The sequence below is a fragment of the Coccomyxa subellipsoidea genome (assembly GCF_000258705.1).
Source record: "Coccomyxa subellipsoidea C-169, whole genome shotgun sequence".
NCBI lineage: Eukaryota > Viridiplantae > Chlorophyta > Trebouxiophyceae > Coccomyxaceae > Coccomyxa > Coccomyxa subellipsoidea.
The window spans coordinates 93203-112562 of NW_005178022.1; the positions used below are offsets into that span (position 1 = coordinate 93203).

At 53.3% G+C, this 19360-nt stretch overlaps 1 protein-coding gene across 1 annotated transcript; it reads right to left on the reverse strand.

Annotated features, from left to right (window-relative positions):
- Positions 1 to 4364: 4364 nt before the first annotated feature.
- COCSUDRAFT_59753 (hypothetical protein) lies at positions 4365 to 19299 on the reverse strand (the record flags this gene model as incomplete). Its single annotated transcript, XM_005643309.1, has 22 exons — positions 4365 to 4586; positions 5274 to 5346; positions 5698 to 5754; positions 6040 to 6116; positions 6608 to 6724; positions 7113 to 7301; positions 7652 to 7743; positions 8899 to 9088; positions 10105 to 10318; positions 10651 to 10834; positions 11170 to 11452; positions 11805 to 11983; positions 13038 to 13131; positions 13954 to 14057; positions 14474 to 14657; positions 15061 to 15216; positions 15788 to 15921; positions 16208 to 16412; positions 17075 to 17228; positions 18375 to 18529; positions 18966 to 19078; positions 19293 to 19299. 22 exons carry the CDS (start codon positions 19297 to 19299, stop codon positions 4365 to 4367), a joined length of 3183 nt encoding a protein of 1060 aa, XP_005643366.1.
- Between the last annotated feature and the right edge of the window lie 61 nt (positions 19300 to 19360).

The following is a 19360-nucleotide window of genomic DNA, read 5'->3' on the forward strand; positions in this document are numbered from 1 at the left end:
GCCGGTTCGTTGCGCAATGGTTCACATTTCAGCAGTTGCAGTGAAAGACAGAGTCCATGACACAAAAACAGCCCATTCTGCACCGTTTGAACCTGCCACTGTGGAAAAGCTCTCATTTGAAATAAAAAGTTCAGAAACAACAAGCGCTGAGCAACGGGCCTGCGCAGGGCGCCGCCTCGCAATCTGTGCCATTCTTGGAGACTGGAGCACTTGTACATTCATTACTCATACAGTAGTCCACGCTAGTTCCCACCCCCAAAGGCTAGGTGCGCTGCAGCAACATCGATATTATTCCCCATCCAGCCTTCCACCGCACAATTGAGGGCCTCTCTTGAGACTGGGTGAATGTCTTTTGGTGAAATCCCCTTCACCTCTTGATCAGCTTCTGCTGCTCCTCCCTTCTGCAAGAGCGGCAGCTCAAGCGTCCTTGAAACTCCCAGGTCCTCACGCGATCCATAATTGCAGCTTTCCACTCGTGCACTTCGCCTGTCAGCTCACAGACATGCTGCCACCACACATGTAAATTACTGCGAGCGCCCACATGGTCGGGTCGCTTGTCGCCATTGCGCGTGGGGTGCCACTGCGCGGCAACCTCCGGCGTCTTCACAGCCATAGATGTGCATGGGCATACCACACGCCCAGAGCAGAAGGGGCAACCACATCCCAGGCTTGTGCGATTTCTAATCGGAGCTGTCCACTCATGGGCATGGGTGCACCCGGGAGGGGCATTCTTGCGCTCGCGGCACACCCACACCGCCTTCCTCTTGCTGCCGCTGGTGACCTTGTCAAGGTCAAGGTGCTCATTCTTTGTGGGGTGCAACTGTCCAACCAGCTCTGGGTGCTCATCCTTGAGCAGGCCCCGACTTGATGCATTTCTTGGATTGTTCAGGTTCACGCAGTCTGGACAGCCAGAGCCAGCAGCCCTACTCTGGACTGTGGCTAGCCATGGGCCGTGCTGGGAGCACACCCAGGATAACTTCTTGCTGGAACCTACGCTGATCTGCTCAGGATGCACGCCTTCATTGGCTGTGTAGTCCCATTGCGCCATCAAGTCACCCCGCACAGCTGCTAATGAGCTGCAGGTGCAAACGCATAGCCCTGAGCAGAAGGGGCAGCCTGTTGGGATGCCTGCCTTTGCGCGGTGTTTGATCATGGCCTGCCATTCATGCACACTGCCGCACGACGAGCACTTCTCTAAGCACAGCCACCAGACTTTGGCATGGCTTCCAGTAGTGAAGTCTTTGGGCCCCGTCTCGCCGTTATTGGTGGGGTGCCACTGGCGGGCAAGCTCTGGGTGTGTCTCTGCAATAGAAGGCTTCCTTGTTCGTACAACGCTCGGTGACTCTGCCGATGCGGCTGCACCAGGACAAGAGACAGGATCAGCCCCAGACCATTCGCATTGCCGTCTTCACACATTTAAAGTCCGAAGGACGAGTATATGCAGCCAATCATATAATCTCTGCTGCCACATCGCACCTTTATTTCTGGTGGGGATCGTGCATCTGCACGATCTGAGAGTGAAGGATGCAGTGGCTTTCAAGCCTGCAACCCATGCACACATCTCTCCATGAGGATCACTTCAGATAACTGCTTCTAATGGTCTGTATATATTCCTTGAAGATATCGCACCGAGCTGTCGCAGGAAGATGGCAGCGGGATGTCCTCTTAAAGATGTCCTTGAGCTCAACGCTAGAAACTCCCTATTCAGCAGCATCCTTGATTTCAGCTCATGTATACCTCCGACACATACCGGAGTATGCTCGACAGTACGCCGTGTATGAGCGCACATGAAGAAGACAAAAGAGCACGTGAAACTCACGTGATGCATGGAACTTGAGATTTGGGGTCCCCTGACACACTGCCTGTCATCAGATTTGGCATGATTCACACTGTAGCCATTGAAACCTCAGGTGCCTTTGCTATCCTACTGCTTCTGCTGCAGCATGTTACTGCATGCAACCACAAGCGAACAGAGTTATTCCATTGGCTCAACGTATCCATGCACGTGCGCACTTGCAAACAGCTGTGTTTGCACATCTCTTATCCTGCATCTTTCTCAAGATATCTGCAGTGTAAGTACACAGGAAGACGGAGCAACATACATCAATTTATTCATCCAGCTGATCAAATTAATGCCTGGCAGTATATACATCATCAAATGCATGCACGCTGGGATCCCGTGACCGCTTGCGAGCACACTGTGCATGAGCCAGCACCAGCCAAGTGAAGCAAGGATGCGCGTGATCAGAGGAGGGCACGTAGTGACCACTTCTTCTCGGGGCGAGAATTAGATTTCTCTCTGCCATGCATCTGGGCGTGCTTCTGGCACGTGACCGCACATGCGCCTTCTTCCCTTGCCTTTGCGATCTCCTTGGCATTTTGCAGAGACAAAGTAGTTTTCAAGGCTCCATGGTGTCGTCAAGGTGACATCGTCAATGACCGCCCAGGAACGATGTAGCTGCAGCGCACAGGTTTCCCAAGACATTTCGCAGCGATCGCGACTCCAGCTCCTCAATCACGCACTAAATGCGAGGCAACACAGGGGTGATCGACACAATTTTCAATCCTATAAGAACAAACCCGCTGAAAATGTTTTTATATGAAGTGACATAGATGTTGTCTTGCAGGGATCACAAATTTGACATGCTCAACGACTACGCGCATCTATCAGCAAACCAACAGACTCCATGGTAAGCTCAAGCGTTGCTATGGCGCGCGTGGTATTGAACAAGTACTTAGAAATGTGCTGATCGGTCAAGGACCTGATCATTGGTCTCTGTACTTGATAGCATGGTATAAAGAGACCGCAGCAAGACATTGTGGCCTGCATGCAGTGACATCAGCAGCATCTGGCAGCAAAACATACGGTGGACGGCCATCTCTGGCCGTGACGCGCCCAGAAATCGCACAGCAATGGCACCCCACCAAGAACGGCGACAGGCGGCCCGAAGACTTCACTGCTGGCAGCATTGTGAAAGTCTGGTGGCTGTGCCCAGAGGCCTGCTCATCATGCGGCAATGTGCACGAATGGGAAGCACCGCCAAATAATCGCACAAGATCTGGCAGCCCAAGCGGCTGCCCCTTCTGCTCAGGGCACAGTGTCTGTACCTGCAGCTCATTAGCAGCTATGCGGGATGACTTGATGGCGCAATGGGACTACACAGCCAATGAAGGCGTGCATCCTGAGCAGATCAGCGTAGGTTCCAGCAAGAAGTTATCCTGGGTGTGCTCCCAGCACGGCCCATGGCTAGCCACAGTCCAGAGTAGGGCTGCTGGCTCTGGCTGTCCAGACTGCGCGAATCTGAACAATCCAAGAAATGCATCAAGTCGGGGCCTGCTCAAGGATGAGCACCCAGAGCTGGTTGGACAGTTGCACCCCAAAAAGAATGAGCACCTTGACCTTGACAAGGTCACCAGCGGCAGCAAGAGGAAGGCGGTGTGGGTGTGCCGCGAGCGCAAGAATGCCCCTCCCGGATGCACCCATGCCCATGAGTGGACAGCTCCGGTTAGAAATCGCACAAGCCTGGGATCTGGTTGCCCCTTCTGCTCTGGGCGCGCGGTGTGCCCGTGCAACTCTTTGGCTGTTAAGGCGCCAGAGGTTGCCGCGCAGTGGCACCCCACGCGCAATGGTGACAAGCGACCTGATCAGGTGGCCGCCTTCAGTCATCTCGTGATGTGGTGGCAACATATCAGTGAGCTCGGGGGTGAATTGCATGAGTGGAAGGCAGCTGTATACAGTCGCGTGGTCTGCTGGGAGGCAGAGGGACGCCTGAGCTGCCCTAAGTGCTACAATGGGATGCGAGGGGTACTGATTGCTCGCAGCTCCTCAAGTTCCTCAGCGCAGATCACCGTCCGCTGTATTCTAGAGAGTTGCGCCTGAACAGCCATGTAAGCAACTCTTTCAGGAGGAGGCCTCATCAGCAATTATTGTGAATGCTTTCAGGGCTAAAGTTTGAGAACATCGGACGATGGGCAGAGCTACCTCAGTATGTAATATCCACCGACAAGCGAACAGAGCAATTCCATTTGCATAACGTGCGCACTTGCAAACAGCTGTGTCTGCGCATCTTTTCTCCTGCACCTTTCTCGAAACATCTGCAGTGTCTTGAGTGTAATTACATAGGAAGACGGAGCAGGCTGAAACATAACAAGCACTGCAGCTCTAGATTTGCTGTGCAGCTGCAATTATCTATGATGTGGCTGCTACAACTACTCTACATCCTGCAAGTTCTGTTCTTCGCTTCAAGGACAGCCCTGAGGACGGGTCCCCTGCTGTGTTTTGCCATCTGCGTACAGCACAGCTACAATCTACTCCTGCGGTTCCAAGTTCGAATTTTGTGTTTGTACAAAACATGCCTTCCAGATCAGGCCATCCACGGTCCTCCCCGTTCGCGCAGAACGTACACCTTGTCATTCGCCTCCAGCCGCTCGTGCCAGGGTGGATTAGTCACCGTGTAGCTAAGCCGCCACACAGGGTTTTCACTCTTTCGCCGGTATAGCCCAAGGGGAATAAGCCGCTGCTGCAGCGCCAGCCGCTCAAACATTTCGCCATATGTCCTGCCCACCATGTCCTCCCCAACATCCACCTGCCAGGGTGGAAACAGTAATCGCACATGTCAGCATTAGTGATACATTACTGATTTTATAAATTCCTCCCCGGCGTCCACCTGACAGGGTGGAAGCAGTGACTAAAGGAGTCAGCGTATCCCTTGCTGACCCTGAGTCCCTCCTCAATCAGAGAAACCGCGGCAGCATCAGCAGAAAGAAGTGCAGTACATCTGAGGGGCGGTTCTTGGCTTTATTTGCATGCTTGAGAGCGCATACAAAGCCGCAGACTACCGCTGATATCCACTCACAACCCACAATTACCATATTGGCGCCTGTGTCACACCCTTGCCTGCTGTACTGGGTTGTTCTGCTCATACTCAATTCCAATGGAAGTCCACAGTTGCACTTCCTCAGAGAACATCTGAAGGCATGCGATCAGCTTGTCCTCGGACATACGCGTCAGCTCAGCACACACACTGGGATGCCCTTACGTTTCCAGGGGGAACCCGAATGGCTTGATTGCAACGATTATATATACGGCTGCAAACTCACAAGTGACATAGCGTCCCTCATTTGGCACCAAACTGCTGAAGGCAGGCTGCATGACAACAATACCCCTCTGTATTTAGGGTTTTAAGGTATAGGGTTAGGCATCCCTACACCCTAAAACCTAAAAACCCTGAATACAGGGGTAAAACTGGATCTCGCAAAAAGCTGCCACGCACCTGTCTGAGCAGCGCTCCTCCGGCCCTGCCGTCGTCCCCTGCCAGCTCAGTCATCAGGCTCGTCAGCATTGCCCTGTGCGCACACAAAGCACGATGCTCAATCTCTTCGGAATCAGCGCCAAATCGTCAATATCACAAATACCTGCTTTTCCTGCCAAAAGGCAAGGTACGTCCTGACAGACAAGCTGCAGCTAAAGGCTGCCACAATTCTACCCTTTGTTGGACTCGCCAGACCCAAGCAACCGTGGGCACGGTGCTAGCATTTGTACCGCCCCCCGCCAGCCGGGCAAAGTCAAATCACACGGCCAAAAATAATGTGCCAATCCATCTGCCCTTGATTTCTCAATGACAGGGCTTTTCCAAGACCCTGTACAGGTGGTATGGTAACTTCATAGCACACGATTTTGTGGCGATACAGTATCACTGCTGCGCCTGACACAGTATTAATATTATTATTATTATTATTATTATTATTACACACCTATCCAAGCCACAGTTGGCTTAGGTGCGTCGCAGCAGCGTTTCTATGACAGCCTTCCAGCTCGGCCTATCTTGGCACCTTTGCCACCATGTCAGGGCCAGCCCAAGACTATCCAAGTCTTTCCTGACACAGTATAGTAAGCGACTATGTCTTAAATTGGTCATTGCTGTTTTGCCAGGTATGTATAAATCGACGCTGTGCCACTGCATGCCATCCAAACCATCCAAACCAAAGCTTATGTCCATCAACGTATTTCGAGACAAGGGAAAAAGTAGTGGAGCGCACCTGTTAAAGAAGCTGGCGGAGAGGGTGTCGATTATGGCGGGCACAGTCACGCGGCCGGCGCAGTAGTAAGGGTTGGCCTGAACAGGCAGCATCACAAATCTCGTGTCAGCTTCTCCTCACCTCATGCATGCGCCAGATAATGCAAGCCCCACTTGGCACCCTATGATGCTATTGCCAACTTGTTCGAAGCGGGATTTGTCCTGTAAATGTCAATACCGTGCATCTTGAGAGGCAATCAGCTAATTCCATTAGGTGATTGCATGAATTTCAAGCGTCTGATAGCATGTATTTAATGTCACGCTGTTCTAGCTTTCCGAGCTAGGTGCATTCCAGCAGTAGTTGAACACAGATCCTCCAAAAGCACTCATAACGCGTGCAAGAAGAGAATCTGAACGGCAAGCGAGTCGTCAGGTTGCCTGATGGCCGGAAATGGGGAGGGATGTGAGATCGACCACTAGGTTTTGAGAGACCGACATCTCCCCCTTAAGATGCAATGTATGACTCGTTTGCGCTCCGCAGAGGTTGTCTGATTGGTATCTAATGACAGGCGGGTAGTCTGGATCTGCACCTGCCACTCTGCGAGGCCCTCCTTGAGAGCGGCTCGCTCCTGCCGCTTGCGCATCTGCCACGATTTGCGCGGCTCCTTCTGGGCGCCAAAATCCCCAGCGTCATTTGCCCCCACCCCCTGCAGATGCACACACAGCAGTCTCTGCACACGCGCGCTGTGTTCTTGTAGTCAGCAAGGCACAGCAAGCCGCCCCAAGCCACTACCCAACATCTCGCGCACGCGTCCACCCAACAGCAAAAACAGCTGGCTCGCTTGCCAAGTATACATGCACAAGTGCGACTTTCATCAAAAATACCTGGATAGATATCAACCAGGGGTTCAAGTAATTTGGTACCAAGGATTAGGGACAGAAGCACAGGCCAATGCATCAGCGGACCCAGCTGCAGCGGACAATTGCATCAGGGGTAGCCAAAAAAAAGCCAGTCATTTGTACCCCTGATGGCATGCGAATGCGGGTGAAATAATTATCCCTACTGCAGGCACATGGCGGCACATGCGCGCACACCTGCAGGAGCAGGCCGGGCTGCAGGAAGCGCACGGAGGAGGTGTAGCACAGCTCTATGACCGCATGAGTCAGCGCCGCGCTGGACTCCTCTCCCACACCGTAACAGGTTAGTAACCCTTCTGCGTCCGCCAGCACCGCCCGGTCGCGCACGCTCGCCCACTCCGGATCCTCGCCTGCCCCGGCGTCCTCCTGCGCGCGGATTTTCATTTGACTGTGATTTGAACGAGCATGTGCCCAAGCAACACTTGGGGTTCCCGCAATCCCCTTTCTTCTCCTGCGTGCAGGTCTGTCTAAAATCGAGCTGAGGTTTTGAGGCTGGCAAGTAATTGATTAGATGTCTCATTGCGCCTGCGCCTTCCCATCCCGCAATGAAAGGATAGGTGCAGAACTGACGGCGCGGCAACTGACGTCCACTTGCCAGCACAGCCCTTGCCATGGACTCGCTTATCTTCCTTCTGAACCGGTGGCTTTGCACGAAACAAAAAGCATGGTACGCATGCAGACCGGATGCTCAGCTTGCGGCAGAGCAGGTTGCGCACCTTGCTGGGGCGGGAGCTGTGGGCGAGGTAGGCGAGCGCACGCGCATGCTTGGCGCGGGCCGCTCGCAGGGAGGCGCCGTCAGAGGGAACGCCTGCGCAGGGGAAGCAACGGGGGTATCAAGTGTAATGAAAGATCTGCGGCTTTCACCTCTTTCTGCAAGAAAGTACTCAGGGCAGGCATCGTCTGTGTTGCACTCAGCCGTATTCCGCCACACTTTGGTAGCATTGTGACAACATACTCTGCCGACACACACATGCTGGCCTTCACTCTTTTCCAGGATCCTCGGGACCAGATGCCCTGCCAAAGCATAGCACATGGCAAGAGAAGAGGCCGTCCTGAAAGGGACATGGGTCAACACATGGCCTCACAGGAACCATGCCTTTGGCATGCCTGACCTAAGTGTCCGTAATCACGCCCTGATCTGCATCAGATTGTCTGATATCTATCTTAATCTGGAGTTTAGGGGATGCATACACTGAGCCCCACCTGCGACCCCGTGTACGGGCCCGAGAGCGCGCCTTGCGGGCCATGGTTTGAACCCACAGCTCCGAGTCTACAAGCCTAAAGAAGCTACCAGACAGCCCTAATCGTATCGTGTGCAATAGCATGCATGTTGTATACGGGGTTCTCCGTTTGAAAAAGGAAGGAAAACCCGCACCTGGGACCCAGTGATTGACCCCAGAGCGCGCAGCGGGAGCAGAACTTGAAAATATGTTTCTCAGACAAAAAGGCTTGCAAGCCACCAGGCTGTTCTATCGTGCACTGTTGCTTTCTTCACATGCGCAGGTGAGGCAATTGCAACCGGCGTGCATACTGTAAACGGGTTTCTCCTTTTAAGAAAGAAATGAAAAACGCACCGGCAACCCAGGGCACGGGCCCCAGCGACAAGACTGTCACTGCAGCGCTCCACAACCATACCAGGTGCTATCTTAGTTGGGGTGGCACACTGAACGCAAGAATTGTACCCCCTCGAGATTTGCAATTCTTGGATGGATGCAAGCATCGGCACTCACCGGCGACCCAGTGCACGGGCCCCAGCAACATGACTGTCAACGCAGCGTTCCACAACCATACCAGATGCTATCTTAGCTGGGGTGGCACACTGAAAGCAAGAATTGTACCCCTCAAGATTTGCAATTCTTGGATGCATCCCCTGCAGAGAGTAAGCTGCCACGACCTCGTACAGGTCTCCCAGCGCAACATGCACATGATGCATCAGTGGCTGCGTTTTCTCGGTGGCACTCACCGGCGACCCAGTGCACGGGCCCGAGTGCGCGCAGCGCGGGCCAGGCGGCGGACGGCCGCGTCGGGTGGAGCACTACGACGGGGGTTGGCATCGGATCGCACCGCCGAAGCTGCTCCACGAAGTTGACAAAGCTGCCGGCCGCCCCGCACACTATCACGTGGCCCGCCAAGTCTCCCAGCGGACCCGTTGCCTGCGCGGCAGTGCAAGCCTTTTTTTCCTCAAGATCCGTCAGCTGGAACGCTTAGGTAATCACTAGGGCCTCGACGCAAATATTCTCACAGTGATTTTGATGACAATCATAAAATTTCGACCCTTCTTCGACCCTTAACCCTGAATAGACCATTGCATACCCCATGAAAAATCGTCAAACCCTAAATCACATTCCTTAACCCTAAAGTAAAAATCGTTGTAGAAATATTTCCGTGGTAGGGCCTCTTTGACCAGCTTGTCAATAGCTCCGCACACTATGAAGTGCCCTGCCAAGTCTCCCACAGGGCCAACAGCCTGCTTTCAATGCTAGTATGTTTGCTATAGATTGTGCCGAGGCCGTGCAGGCTGGAGAAACACAGTCCAACGTACATACCTGAATGTAGACCTCTGCAAATCTAGACCTTCTTCTGGGGAGTACATAATTGTTAGGCTGGCCACCTCAACCTGACACATTGAAGCTGCTTAGGCAACTCCGATATTATGCTTCCTCCTGGCGCAGTGTGAAAGGCAAGACTGTTGCCGCTTGAGACCCCCCACAGAAAGCTTTTTAAGAGAGGGATTGTCAAAGCTGTGGTGTTTCTTCTGCTTTCTTTGGGGATACCACAGCAGAGGCACTCTCTCTCAAAAGGCAAGCTGAAGTGGGTTCTGTGACCCCTCTACCTGAGCACCGCTCTCTACAATGCGTGGGATTTAGCGCAGACTCTCATCAGAATTGCATGCAAATCCATCTGGCTGGACACTCATTGTTTCATATACCAGTGGGAAATTTTCTGTACCACCATCTGGCGTGTGTTGGAGGTCAGAATATAGAAGTCATAAAAGCACATGATAAGCTTCTCCCTACATTGTCCCAAATCCAGTGGTGTTCACTGCGGCCACAAAATTTGGATGCCATAATGGAGCAGTAGCTCAGAGAATGCTCCTGCTATATAAGCGTATACCCTCCAGTGATCATCTCTTTCGAAATGGTCTAAGGATCACCGTATGCAAGCGCACCTCCTCTTCTCGTCCAGAGGTTGACGTGGCTTCTGTGCTGCTGGCCTGCCGCCGCTCCTCCATGTAGTCATCCACAAACCCCACTCCAACATCCTCGCCGGAGCCTTCTGCATCCGCGTCAGCCATTTCCGGTTGCTGCTCTTTCTGATCTGTTGCTGCTGATGTGGCGGGACGCATGGATGAGTCATCGAGTGACTCATTGGGGTCCACGCCCCTGCGTAGCGCCAAGTTTGGGTCATCAGATGTTGATTTCTGCGGCAAGTGAGGAGGGCAGAGCAGGTTCTTAACAAAACAGCGATGAATTTACCTTCCCGTGTCAAGCTCATATCTGGCTTATTTAGAGCCCAAGAATGTACTCAAGAGCAGACACGCACAGCTGCAGGACCGTCTGTCAGCTCTAGCCCAAGCCCAGTATCTTGGGACAATCACTGCCATCTATGCTTCCGCTAGCTCAATTTCAGAGCCGACTTTCAAGAAGAGCCAACTCTTGTGACTTGTAGGCGTAAAGGACAGAGATCTTAAAACAGCAGCAATCACCCGGCCCACCTATCCGGCTCCTCGGGATCGTCGTCCTCCAGATCAAAGTCATCTTCATCATAAGACTCGGACGCAAGCACGCGCTCGGGGCCCCGGGCGGCCGCGCGCGCCGTCGCGCGGATTGCGTCGGCCGCCTTAGTAATCGGCGCGCGGCCCAGCACCGCGTCCCGGTGCCGGTCCACCGCCTCCTCGACTGCGCGCACAATATTCAAGGGAGAGTGAATTTTGGCGCTGAAATTCGAATTGGATTCAGACAGGTGAACATTTGCCTGTGCTGTGGTGCATGTGTCAGCTGGATGAAGTTGCAGCAGCTCGCGCCTGATTTGCGTCACACGATGTTTAGGAGGACATGTCCTTTCCCCATGACAAGCATGGTGTCATCAAGGTGAAGTGAGAAGAAAATACGCAGCACAGAGCCCTGCCAAAATCCGTGCAAGGTAAAATGACAGACACCCCAAACCGTAAGCCACGCAACATACATGAGTCCATAAGGGGTTGATCAAGGGGCATTGATCAAGGCGCACACACTTCTGCTGATGGGTGATCCCGCCGACGGCGGCCGACGCGCCCCCGGCTCTCTGCCGCCGGCGGCCGGCGCTGAGCTGGATGCTGATGTGGACGCTGAGCTGGAAACTGCATTAGCTGCTGAGCTGGATGCTGGTGTGGACGGCATGGGTACAGAGTCCTCGACGCGGCAGGGAACATCGTCGAGGTCGATGGAGTCAGACTCGGTGTTGAGGTCGTCTGGAATGTCCGGGATGCAGAGCTGCTTGGGGTCCTCGTGAAAATAATCGTCGCTGTCGGGCGTCCCCTGCGCGCGGCAAGCAGCTCTCTGTTTCAGAAAAAGAGAGATTGCCAGGTACCTTGTACTTTCCAGTGCTACTAACTGCTTGCTTCGTAGAATACTGTACAATCCTTGCTCGTGCTCCGCAAATTTGCGGCGCTGCCATAATGTCTACAGTACCTTGGAAGTTCCACCCTGAAGCCCGACCTGAATCATTTGGATGCACTAGATGCTTCACAAAAAGCAGCACAGCTTCTTCACTAGTCATGAGTAGCCCACGGAGCAGGCAATGCGAAATCGGTTGAGGAATGCCCTGGGCGCGAGGAGAGGTTCTCTTGGTTCAGGATCGTATCATTGGAGATGAACATAATATGCTCACCGCGGGCATGGGCGCGTCGAGGTAGTGGCGAGGGTCGGAGGGGTGGAGCGGCCGCGAGAAAGGCCGCGTCAACGCATCGTCCAGAGCGGCCTGTGACGTGGCCATGAAGACCCCGGCCTCGCCGCCCTTCAGCCGCCGCCGGCCCGGGTTGAGCACCACCTTCTTGCCAGCCATCACGCCTGCGGTGTAAACGGCAGATTAATACCTTCTGTGTAATTTTTTTTGAGTTTCCTACCTCGCTGTGGCAGCTGCGTGCCAAGAGTCCTCTGATGGAAGCATCCGCTGGGAATGAAGCACGCCACCAACGTGCGTACAAAAGTAACCAGTCAGTCTACAAGAGTTATCCTTGACAGCTGCTGCGCAGCAGTCTACATCGTAGAGAGTAATCCCTGCCAGAGCTCTCTCAACATGCAGTCTGTGAATGCAATGGTTTCAGGAGGGAAGGTCTCAGTCGGCTACTAAGACTTATTCTGAGAACCTGCAACTAAGGCACGAGCCAGCCTGCTTCAAGAACTTCCGATACAGAATGGCCGCTGAGTATGCTTTGTGACATCAGCAAGCAACAGACACATCAAGGCATGCAAAGGAGCAGCCTCCATGCCCTACAGCCATGACATCCTTCAGTCATACTGACCAACTGAAGGTTCCGGCAGCCCAGCACCATGCGCGGAGGACGCTCAGGGTGCACTTCTCGTTTGTCCTGTTTATATTGCCATGCAGCCATCACAAGGATGCGGTCTTGCAGTAATTTCTAGTTGTCCATTTGGTGGCAAGCACAGGCCAGTGTCCATCGTTGCACCTCTTGGATACAAACCGCTGGCTCCTCCCGGCTTGTCACCATTGCAAAGAAGCTTGGTAGCAGGCCCTGCACCTGAAGGTGCTCACACAGACTGCCTGACCGTGACTCCAGGCAGTCCAGCAGTTCGTGTTGAGCTAGTTTAAGTGCAGAGCCACGGTTGCAAACACAGGTAAGCATCCTCCATCATACTCTGGAGCTGCCCCGCAACTGAGCCTCGCTTGTTGGTTTCTGGCCATGATCATGTACATCGAGGAATGCATGCAAGCCGGGACCAAGCCCTGCGCCCGAGGGTGCTTCCGACATACTGGCTGACTGTGTCTTCGCGCAGTCCACCGGTATGCGTGGAGCACTTTCAGGTGCAAGGCTTGGTGTAAAAGAAGCACACACCAATGCAACACACAGCTATGAGAAGAACAAGACAACGAAGAACGCACCGATGAGCACAAAGTTGGCGGTGCGGTAGAGCCACTCGACCAGCTCGCAGAAGGGCAGGCCCGCCAGGTGCTCCGGCAGCACCGTGTCAAACACCTAAATTGGCACATTCAACTTCAAATTTGTGCATCAATGTCGCACTGCTGCTTGCACAGGCCAAAATGGCCAGACGGTTGTACACAGTATATGGAGTGTGGGGTCATCAAGTGTGGGAACAAGTCAGAGTGAATAATGGGGACGGCCCACTCATCCTCTGAGCCAGTATCCAGAATCAGAAGCTGAAGTAGACTATTTTTGCAGTAAACAAAAAATCTGCTCCCTGTGGCCAAGCTTTTTGTGGGCAGCACTTGACATTCCATAGAGATACAGGGGGAGGTGAAGATCAGATGGATATGCAAGAAGCCAGGATTTAAGAAATTCTATGTAAGACACAGAGGAAGGGTCACTGGCATAGCATTATTCCAGCACTGTTGTAATCGCTCTGACATCCTCACTAATAGAAAATGTTGAGCCTGCGGGATCGTTCAATTATACTAGATTTCCGGCATGCGGGAAACTGCCTGCGGGATCAGGAGATAAACGAGGTTCTACCCAATAGACCCCATTTCACTGGTAAAATGGGTCAAAATATTTTTGGGTTTGCGGGAAGGCAAAACAATAATGCCCCAGCGTGGAGAAAAGCCCTGCGGGAAGCTGTATACCGAGAGGATTTTCATGAAGTTTTTAAAGATTCAAAAAAAGTGCGGGCTGGAGAATGAGTGCTACAGTACCCAAATCACTGCTTTCAGGGGCGCATAGGCAGTAGGCATACTCTCAGAGACAGCACTTAAGGGCACTGTCTCTGAGAGTATCCCTACTGCCTATTGCCAGGTTTGCATGCTGCTCATTTGAAATTCAGTGGCAGATTCAGTGGCGGACCTTGAAGGCGCAACCGTTGAGGTACGCGCGCAGCCACCGGCGGCCTGCGGCCGTTTGCGGCTGCGCCTCGGGCGGAAGCACCGACGCGCGCCGCAGCAGGTTGGCTGCGCAGGCACACTCACCCCCCTCAGCTGTAGTATTCCTTGGATTATCACTGTATCACTGTACTTTTCCTGCACCTCTTACTGTACTCAAGAGAGGCCCACCACGTATTGCAGGTGCCCAACAACGCTGTGTGCGGCTCCAAGCTGACTACTGGACAGTCCCGCCAGCCACGGCGCGTCCGGCCCGAGGCCCAAGCATGCCAATGCTGTCTCACAGTGCTTCAGAGGCACTCAGCAAGGCCAGGTTACAGACGCCTCCTTGATGCGCTCCGATGAAGTTTCGAGGCTCCGGAGCGTTGCTGACCTCTTGATGCCAAATACTCAGTATCAAGCTGGAGCACTGACAGCATTGCCACCCTGGCACCATGCACCGTGTTTTGTAGATACTGTAAGAACCATGCAAGGCAGATGCGCACCGATCAGAGTTGATGCTCCCGGGCAGAGGCAGGAGAGCGCCAGCAGGCGGTGGCGCATCTGCTCGACGCTGACGAGGACGTCTCGCTCGGGGTCTAAAAAGGGAGCGAGCATGCGCAGGCTGTCGCGCTGCAGCACTTGCACGTACACCGGCACGCTCTTCGTGTAGCTCTTCACCGCCCACACCTGATTGGCAGAATCAAGCCGTCGGATTTGACATCACTTACTGAGTGCAAAAATGTAGGACTTTGATCTGCACCGCTAGGTTTCTCCAAGTGGCAGTCCTTAATGCTCACCACTTCAGCGCCGCTTAAGCAATTAAGAACACAAAGCGCTGAGGCAGATATGCACATGGCAGCACCATGGTCTGACACAAGGTGACAATATCACTTAGCGCTCATATGAGCAATGCACTGCACCAACCCTCCGCGGGTGCTGTGCCTCCAAAACTCACACCAGCGATGCCCAACGCAGAAGTTGACGTGCAAGCTTGCTCTCGCAATGCCCATGGAGATGTTCTAGTGCTAAGACCCTTGCCGCCATCCTTAATAAATCAAGGTCGCTCCAAAAGCAGAGGACAGCATCTCACCTGGAACTGCAGGCCCAGGTCCTCCTGGTGGGCGGAGGGTGAGAAGCGGTCGGCCAGCAGCAGGATGGCGGCTGCGCTGTGGGCCTGTGTACGCACCAGGTCCCGCTCGCTCAGGCAGCTGCCCTCCGCCAGCGTCAGCCGCCGGTCGTTCAGCTCCTGCACGCACGCGAGCTCAAAAACAGTTAGATTGCCCAGTACCATGTGTTGCCAAACGATGTGCGTCCAGGTGAAATGGCCTGCCGAAAACAATAGAGGAGCAGAACCCAGATGCTAGGGAGCCCAAGTCTATAGCAATTGGACAGCCAGATGAACACAGAAGACCAAGATGTGTCTTCGATTGCAATCCAGTGTCCCTGTGCGGGCCATCCATAGGTACTCGACATGCCCATTTCCAAATCAATGCAGTAAACTTACGAAGTCCTTTCCGGTATGGTAGCTCCCGAAACTTTCAAGCATATCAGAGAAGACAAAGCGTGTACCTGGAAGGCCCGCAGCTCTTAGTCGGAGCACATGCACAGGACCACAATCCCCGAAAGATGCGGGCCAACAAAGTGCTCCGTATCTTTCAGGGCATGCCAGCCCTTACACCTCCAGCTGCCTAACGCAGCAGGACCGCTCATGGAGTGATACCTGTACTAGAAGTTGATACGCAAAGATTACAAAGGAAGCAGAGAGCGCGCGCTTGGAAGGCCCGCAGCTCGTAGTTTGGGCGGGTGCACAGGACGACCATGCGCAGATTGGGCGGGAAGTGGACGGTGCGCAGCGCGGTGAAGAATTCGGAGAAGAAGTCGCTGAACCCGCGCACCTCGCTCAGCCTCGTGCCCACCAGCACGCTGGGAGCCTTCGCGCCCGGCAGCGTGCCTGCGCAGAAACTATGAGTTTCCAATCAGGACGTGAGACGTGGGTTGGCTTTGTCTGGGGCCGTGTGGGTGCATGCAGTGAGGTGCGACGCATTCTGGTGCACCCGGTAATGAGCTGCACAAGATGTCCCGATGCCTGCATGCACCTAATGTCACACGCCGTGCGGTGAGCTGCGCGTGCAGCCGGCTGGTCTGCACGGGGATGAGCACTGCCTCAATATCTGTCACACCTGCCCCATCCGTGTACAAAGAGCCCTATCACAGTATCGACAGCAGCAAGCACGCACCCAGAGTCACCCTGCGCGCGGTGAGCTGCGCGTACAGCTGGCTGGTCTGCACGGGGATGAGCACGACTCCAACGCAGATCATGCCCAGCACGGCCACCTTGCCCAGCAGGGAGGACACCACCACATCGCCGTAGCCGACCGTCGTGAGCGTGGTCGTGACAAAATAGAGCGCGTCGAAGAAAGGGATGCGCTCCACCAGGTGCACCTAAACAGGCATGCAAGCTGATCAGACGCATGCATGCGTTGGTCTCCAAACACAGTGACTGGGTGATGACGGGAATATGACCAACCAGGTGCACCTCATGTAGTAACACTAATAATAACCTTTCTCAGCGTGCCAGATCTGCTTCTATCTCCTGCAATCCTTACAGCACCTAAAAGGCACGTACCAGCCTGTCCCCAACTCCACAATTCCCCACAAACCCCACAAAGCACTGAAAAACACTAGTACCTCCCCGATTTCCACCCACTGAGTAACTGGGGACTAGTACTAAATTCAGAACACAGTCAAAGAAGGTAGACTTTCTCATCTTATGATAAAAACTTGCAGATCATTACGAGACCGCAGATACCTCACAGAGGCATGGAGCAGTTATTAGAAAGGACTTGTGGGCAACATGGTCCCATCAATGAAAGTGTACTGTAGAAGATGCAATCACACCCACATGTGGCGGCAGTGCAAGTCTTCCCATTGATCCTTTGCTGCATGCTTGCTTATAATGCCTACATATTAGGGAGGCATCTGTGCAGCTGATGGGCATAACTCTCAGTATGGTAGAGGAGGTGAAGGACGTGTATGGCATGCCCACGCCAGTCATGCATTACAGGAATGTCAAAGAGGATTAGGCACAGGGGAAAAGGGCTTACTATGGCAGAGGTGGTGAAGAGCAGGGTGAGCACGGATGCCACGAGCTGGTACAGGCGGATGCTGGCCGCTCCCGACAAAAGCGCGCCACTGCTGCTCAGGTGCATCGACCGCATTTCGCCCGCCAACAGACTTATGCGCATGACTCGCAGCGCCCTGCATGCATGCGAAGACTTTCAGTCTGCGTATCTTGTCTTCTCTCCAGAACTATCACAAACATTGTTGTCAATAGTACATTATACCTTCTCTGCAGGATCACATTGCCTCTCGCCAGGAAAACCGTGTAATAGTAACGATAATGTTTCATTTCTTGAGGACTAGGTATGGTCAAGAAATGCATGGGCCCTTCCCCAGAATGAGCATGCATCATCATGAAATTATGTCGCCAGAGTTGAAGCAGGCCAGAGACCAGACTAAAGAGCCGCAGAGGGAGCCACCACATAACAAATTCCTCCTAAACCTGATTGCATCATCAAGCAGCAGTGCAACAACAGCTAAGCAGGCAAGAAGCTTGTCCTGCAGAGTCGGAGAGCCACGCAGGCAAATCCTTCATGCTAGTGGTGCTCATATTCACAATTAGTGTGATGGGTTGCTCGGCAACTTTCCAGCACCAGAGCTTTGATAGTGAGACGCACGTGGCATCACAGGAAATCAGCCTAAGGATTTCCTCCATGAAGGCATGAAGCTGACAGTGCTTCCTTCCCAGCCATCATGACACCTTCTTGTAAGTACTCCTTAAGACTTGACTTCTATGAAGAAAATGCGGGACCAAAGGGGTGTTGTCTTTGAGATTTAGAACATGAAACCCCTCTTAACGCGCTTCGTCAAATTGCAGTCCTGAGCTCGCCATACAGAATCCACAGGACTCGGTCACTAGAGGATCAGCACAATGGAAAAGGCTGCTGTGCATTTTGATATAAGCAGGCATACTCCCTTTTCTGATGATCCTCTCGCATTGGAGAGCGGGGAAGGAGTGGTCTGGGACTATGAAACATATGTTACAACTCCCTGATCCTTACAGCCACGAGAGGGACGCACCGCAGAATTTTGAGTAAATGCAGGCCAAAGCTGAGTTTGGTGAGTGGCGCAAAGGCCACGGCTGAAGAAAGAATGCAAAGCTGACAGTGCCCCACAGCCGGTGTTCATCTTGACCCACGCATGGATGATCTCTCAATTAAGGCTGCGTTGGTTGATTGACCTGCTGGGTTGCCTCAACCTTCTGGCTTGCCATGACCACAGGGACAGCTTCTCAGGTGTCATCGGAGTGGTGAAAAAGAGGGTGAAGGAAAGGGGAATGCGCACCGCAAGATTTTGAACCAGCGCAAGTCGAAGCGGCCGAGGCGGAAGGGCAGGTTGGCACCGTACATCAGCGCCAGCTCTAAGAGCGGCGGGAAGAAGGCTGCAAAGTCCAGGACGTTCCAGACCGAGCACAGCATGCGCGTTTTGCTCTCCGCCTCCTGTAAATTGGGCAGTGTACATGCGGTGTTTTCAGAGTCCCGACAGCTCTGATGATCTGTGCTGCCAGACGCGAACAAGGTGACTTTCTGGCGCCTGGCAGAGTTTTTCAGTGTCTGGTACCATAATGTCCAAGAAGGGTGTCCACACTCACAGCAGAACTTGTGATGAATACCTGACTGCAATCACAATGATGCTCAGATACGTTGCTATTCGAGCCTGAGCATTTTTGTCTCTGAGATCAAGTATTAGTCTCAGGTTATTTTCGGAGATCTAAGCATTTCATGTGTGCGCGTGTTTGTCCCTCCACTGCTGTACTATACAGGGCAAAATCTGCATGCATGGCCTATCTGACACCCTGGTGTGCACTTGCATGCAAACAGCCTAAGAGAACCACCCCTCTCAATTTCAATGCTTGCAAGTTGAGAGGATTCCTACCGCAAGGCGGAAGATGAACTCGGTCGCGAAGAGCGCGCAGAGCATGAGGTCCAGGTTGTAGCGGATGGAGAAGGGCGCCGGCGTGGAGTAGGTGGACCATACATACAGCACCACTGTTGCATGAGACACACAATGACATCAATTCATGAAGTGCTTTCTAGTGATCAACTACAGTGGTTCACTCTTACGCACTCGAGGAATTTTGGTCTCTAATCTTCATCTATGTGGGAACCTGCTGCTGTTTCAAGCTCACGTCAATTCAGATATGGGCAGGAGATAAAGGATGCTGTTTCCATTGTTTCTTGCGCTCCCCTAGAACGGGCGGACTGAACATTGCGTGATGAGAGCGCATGCATGTGGAGCATCAGGAGCACTAAACGTGCATCCATACATAC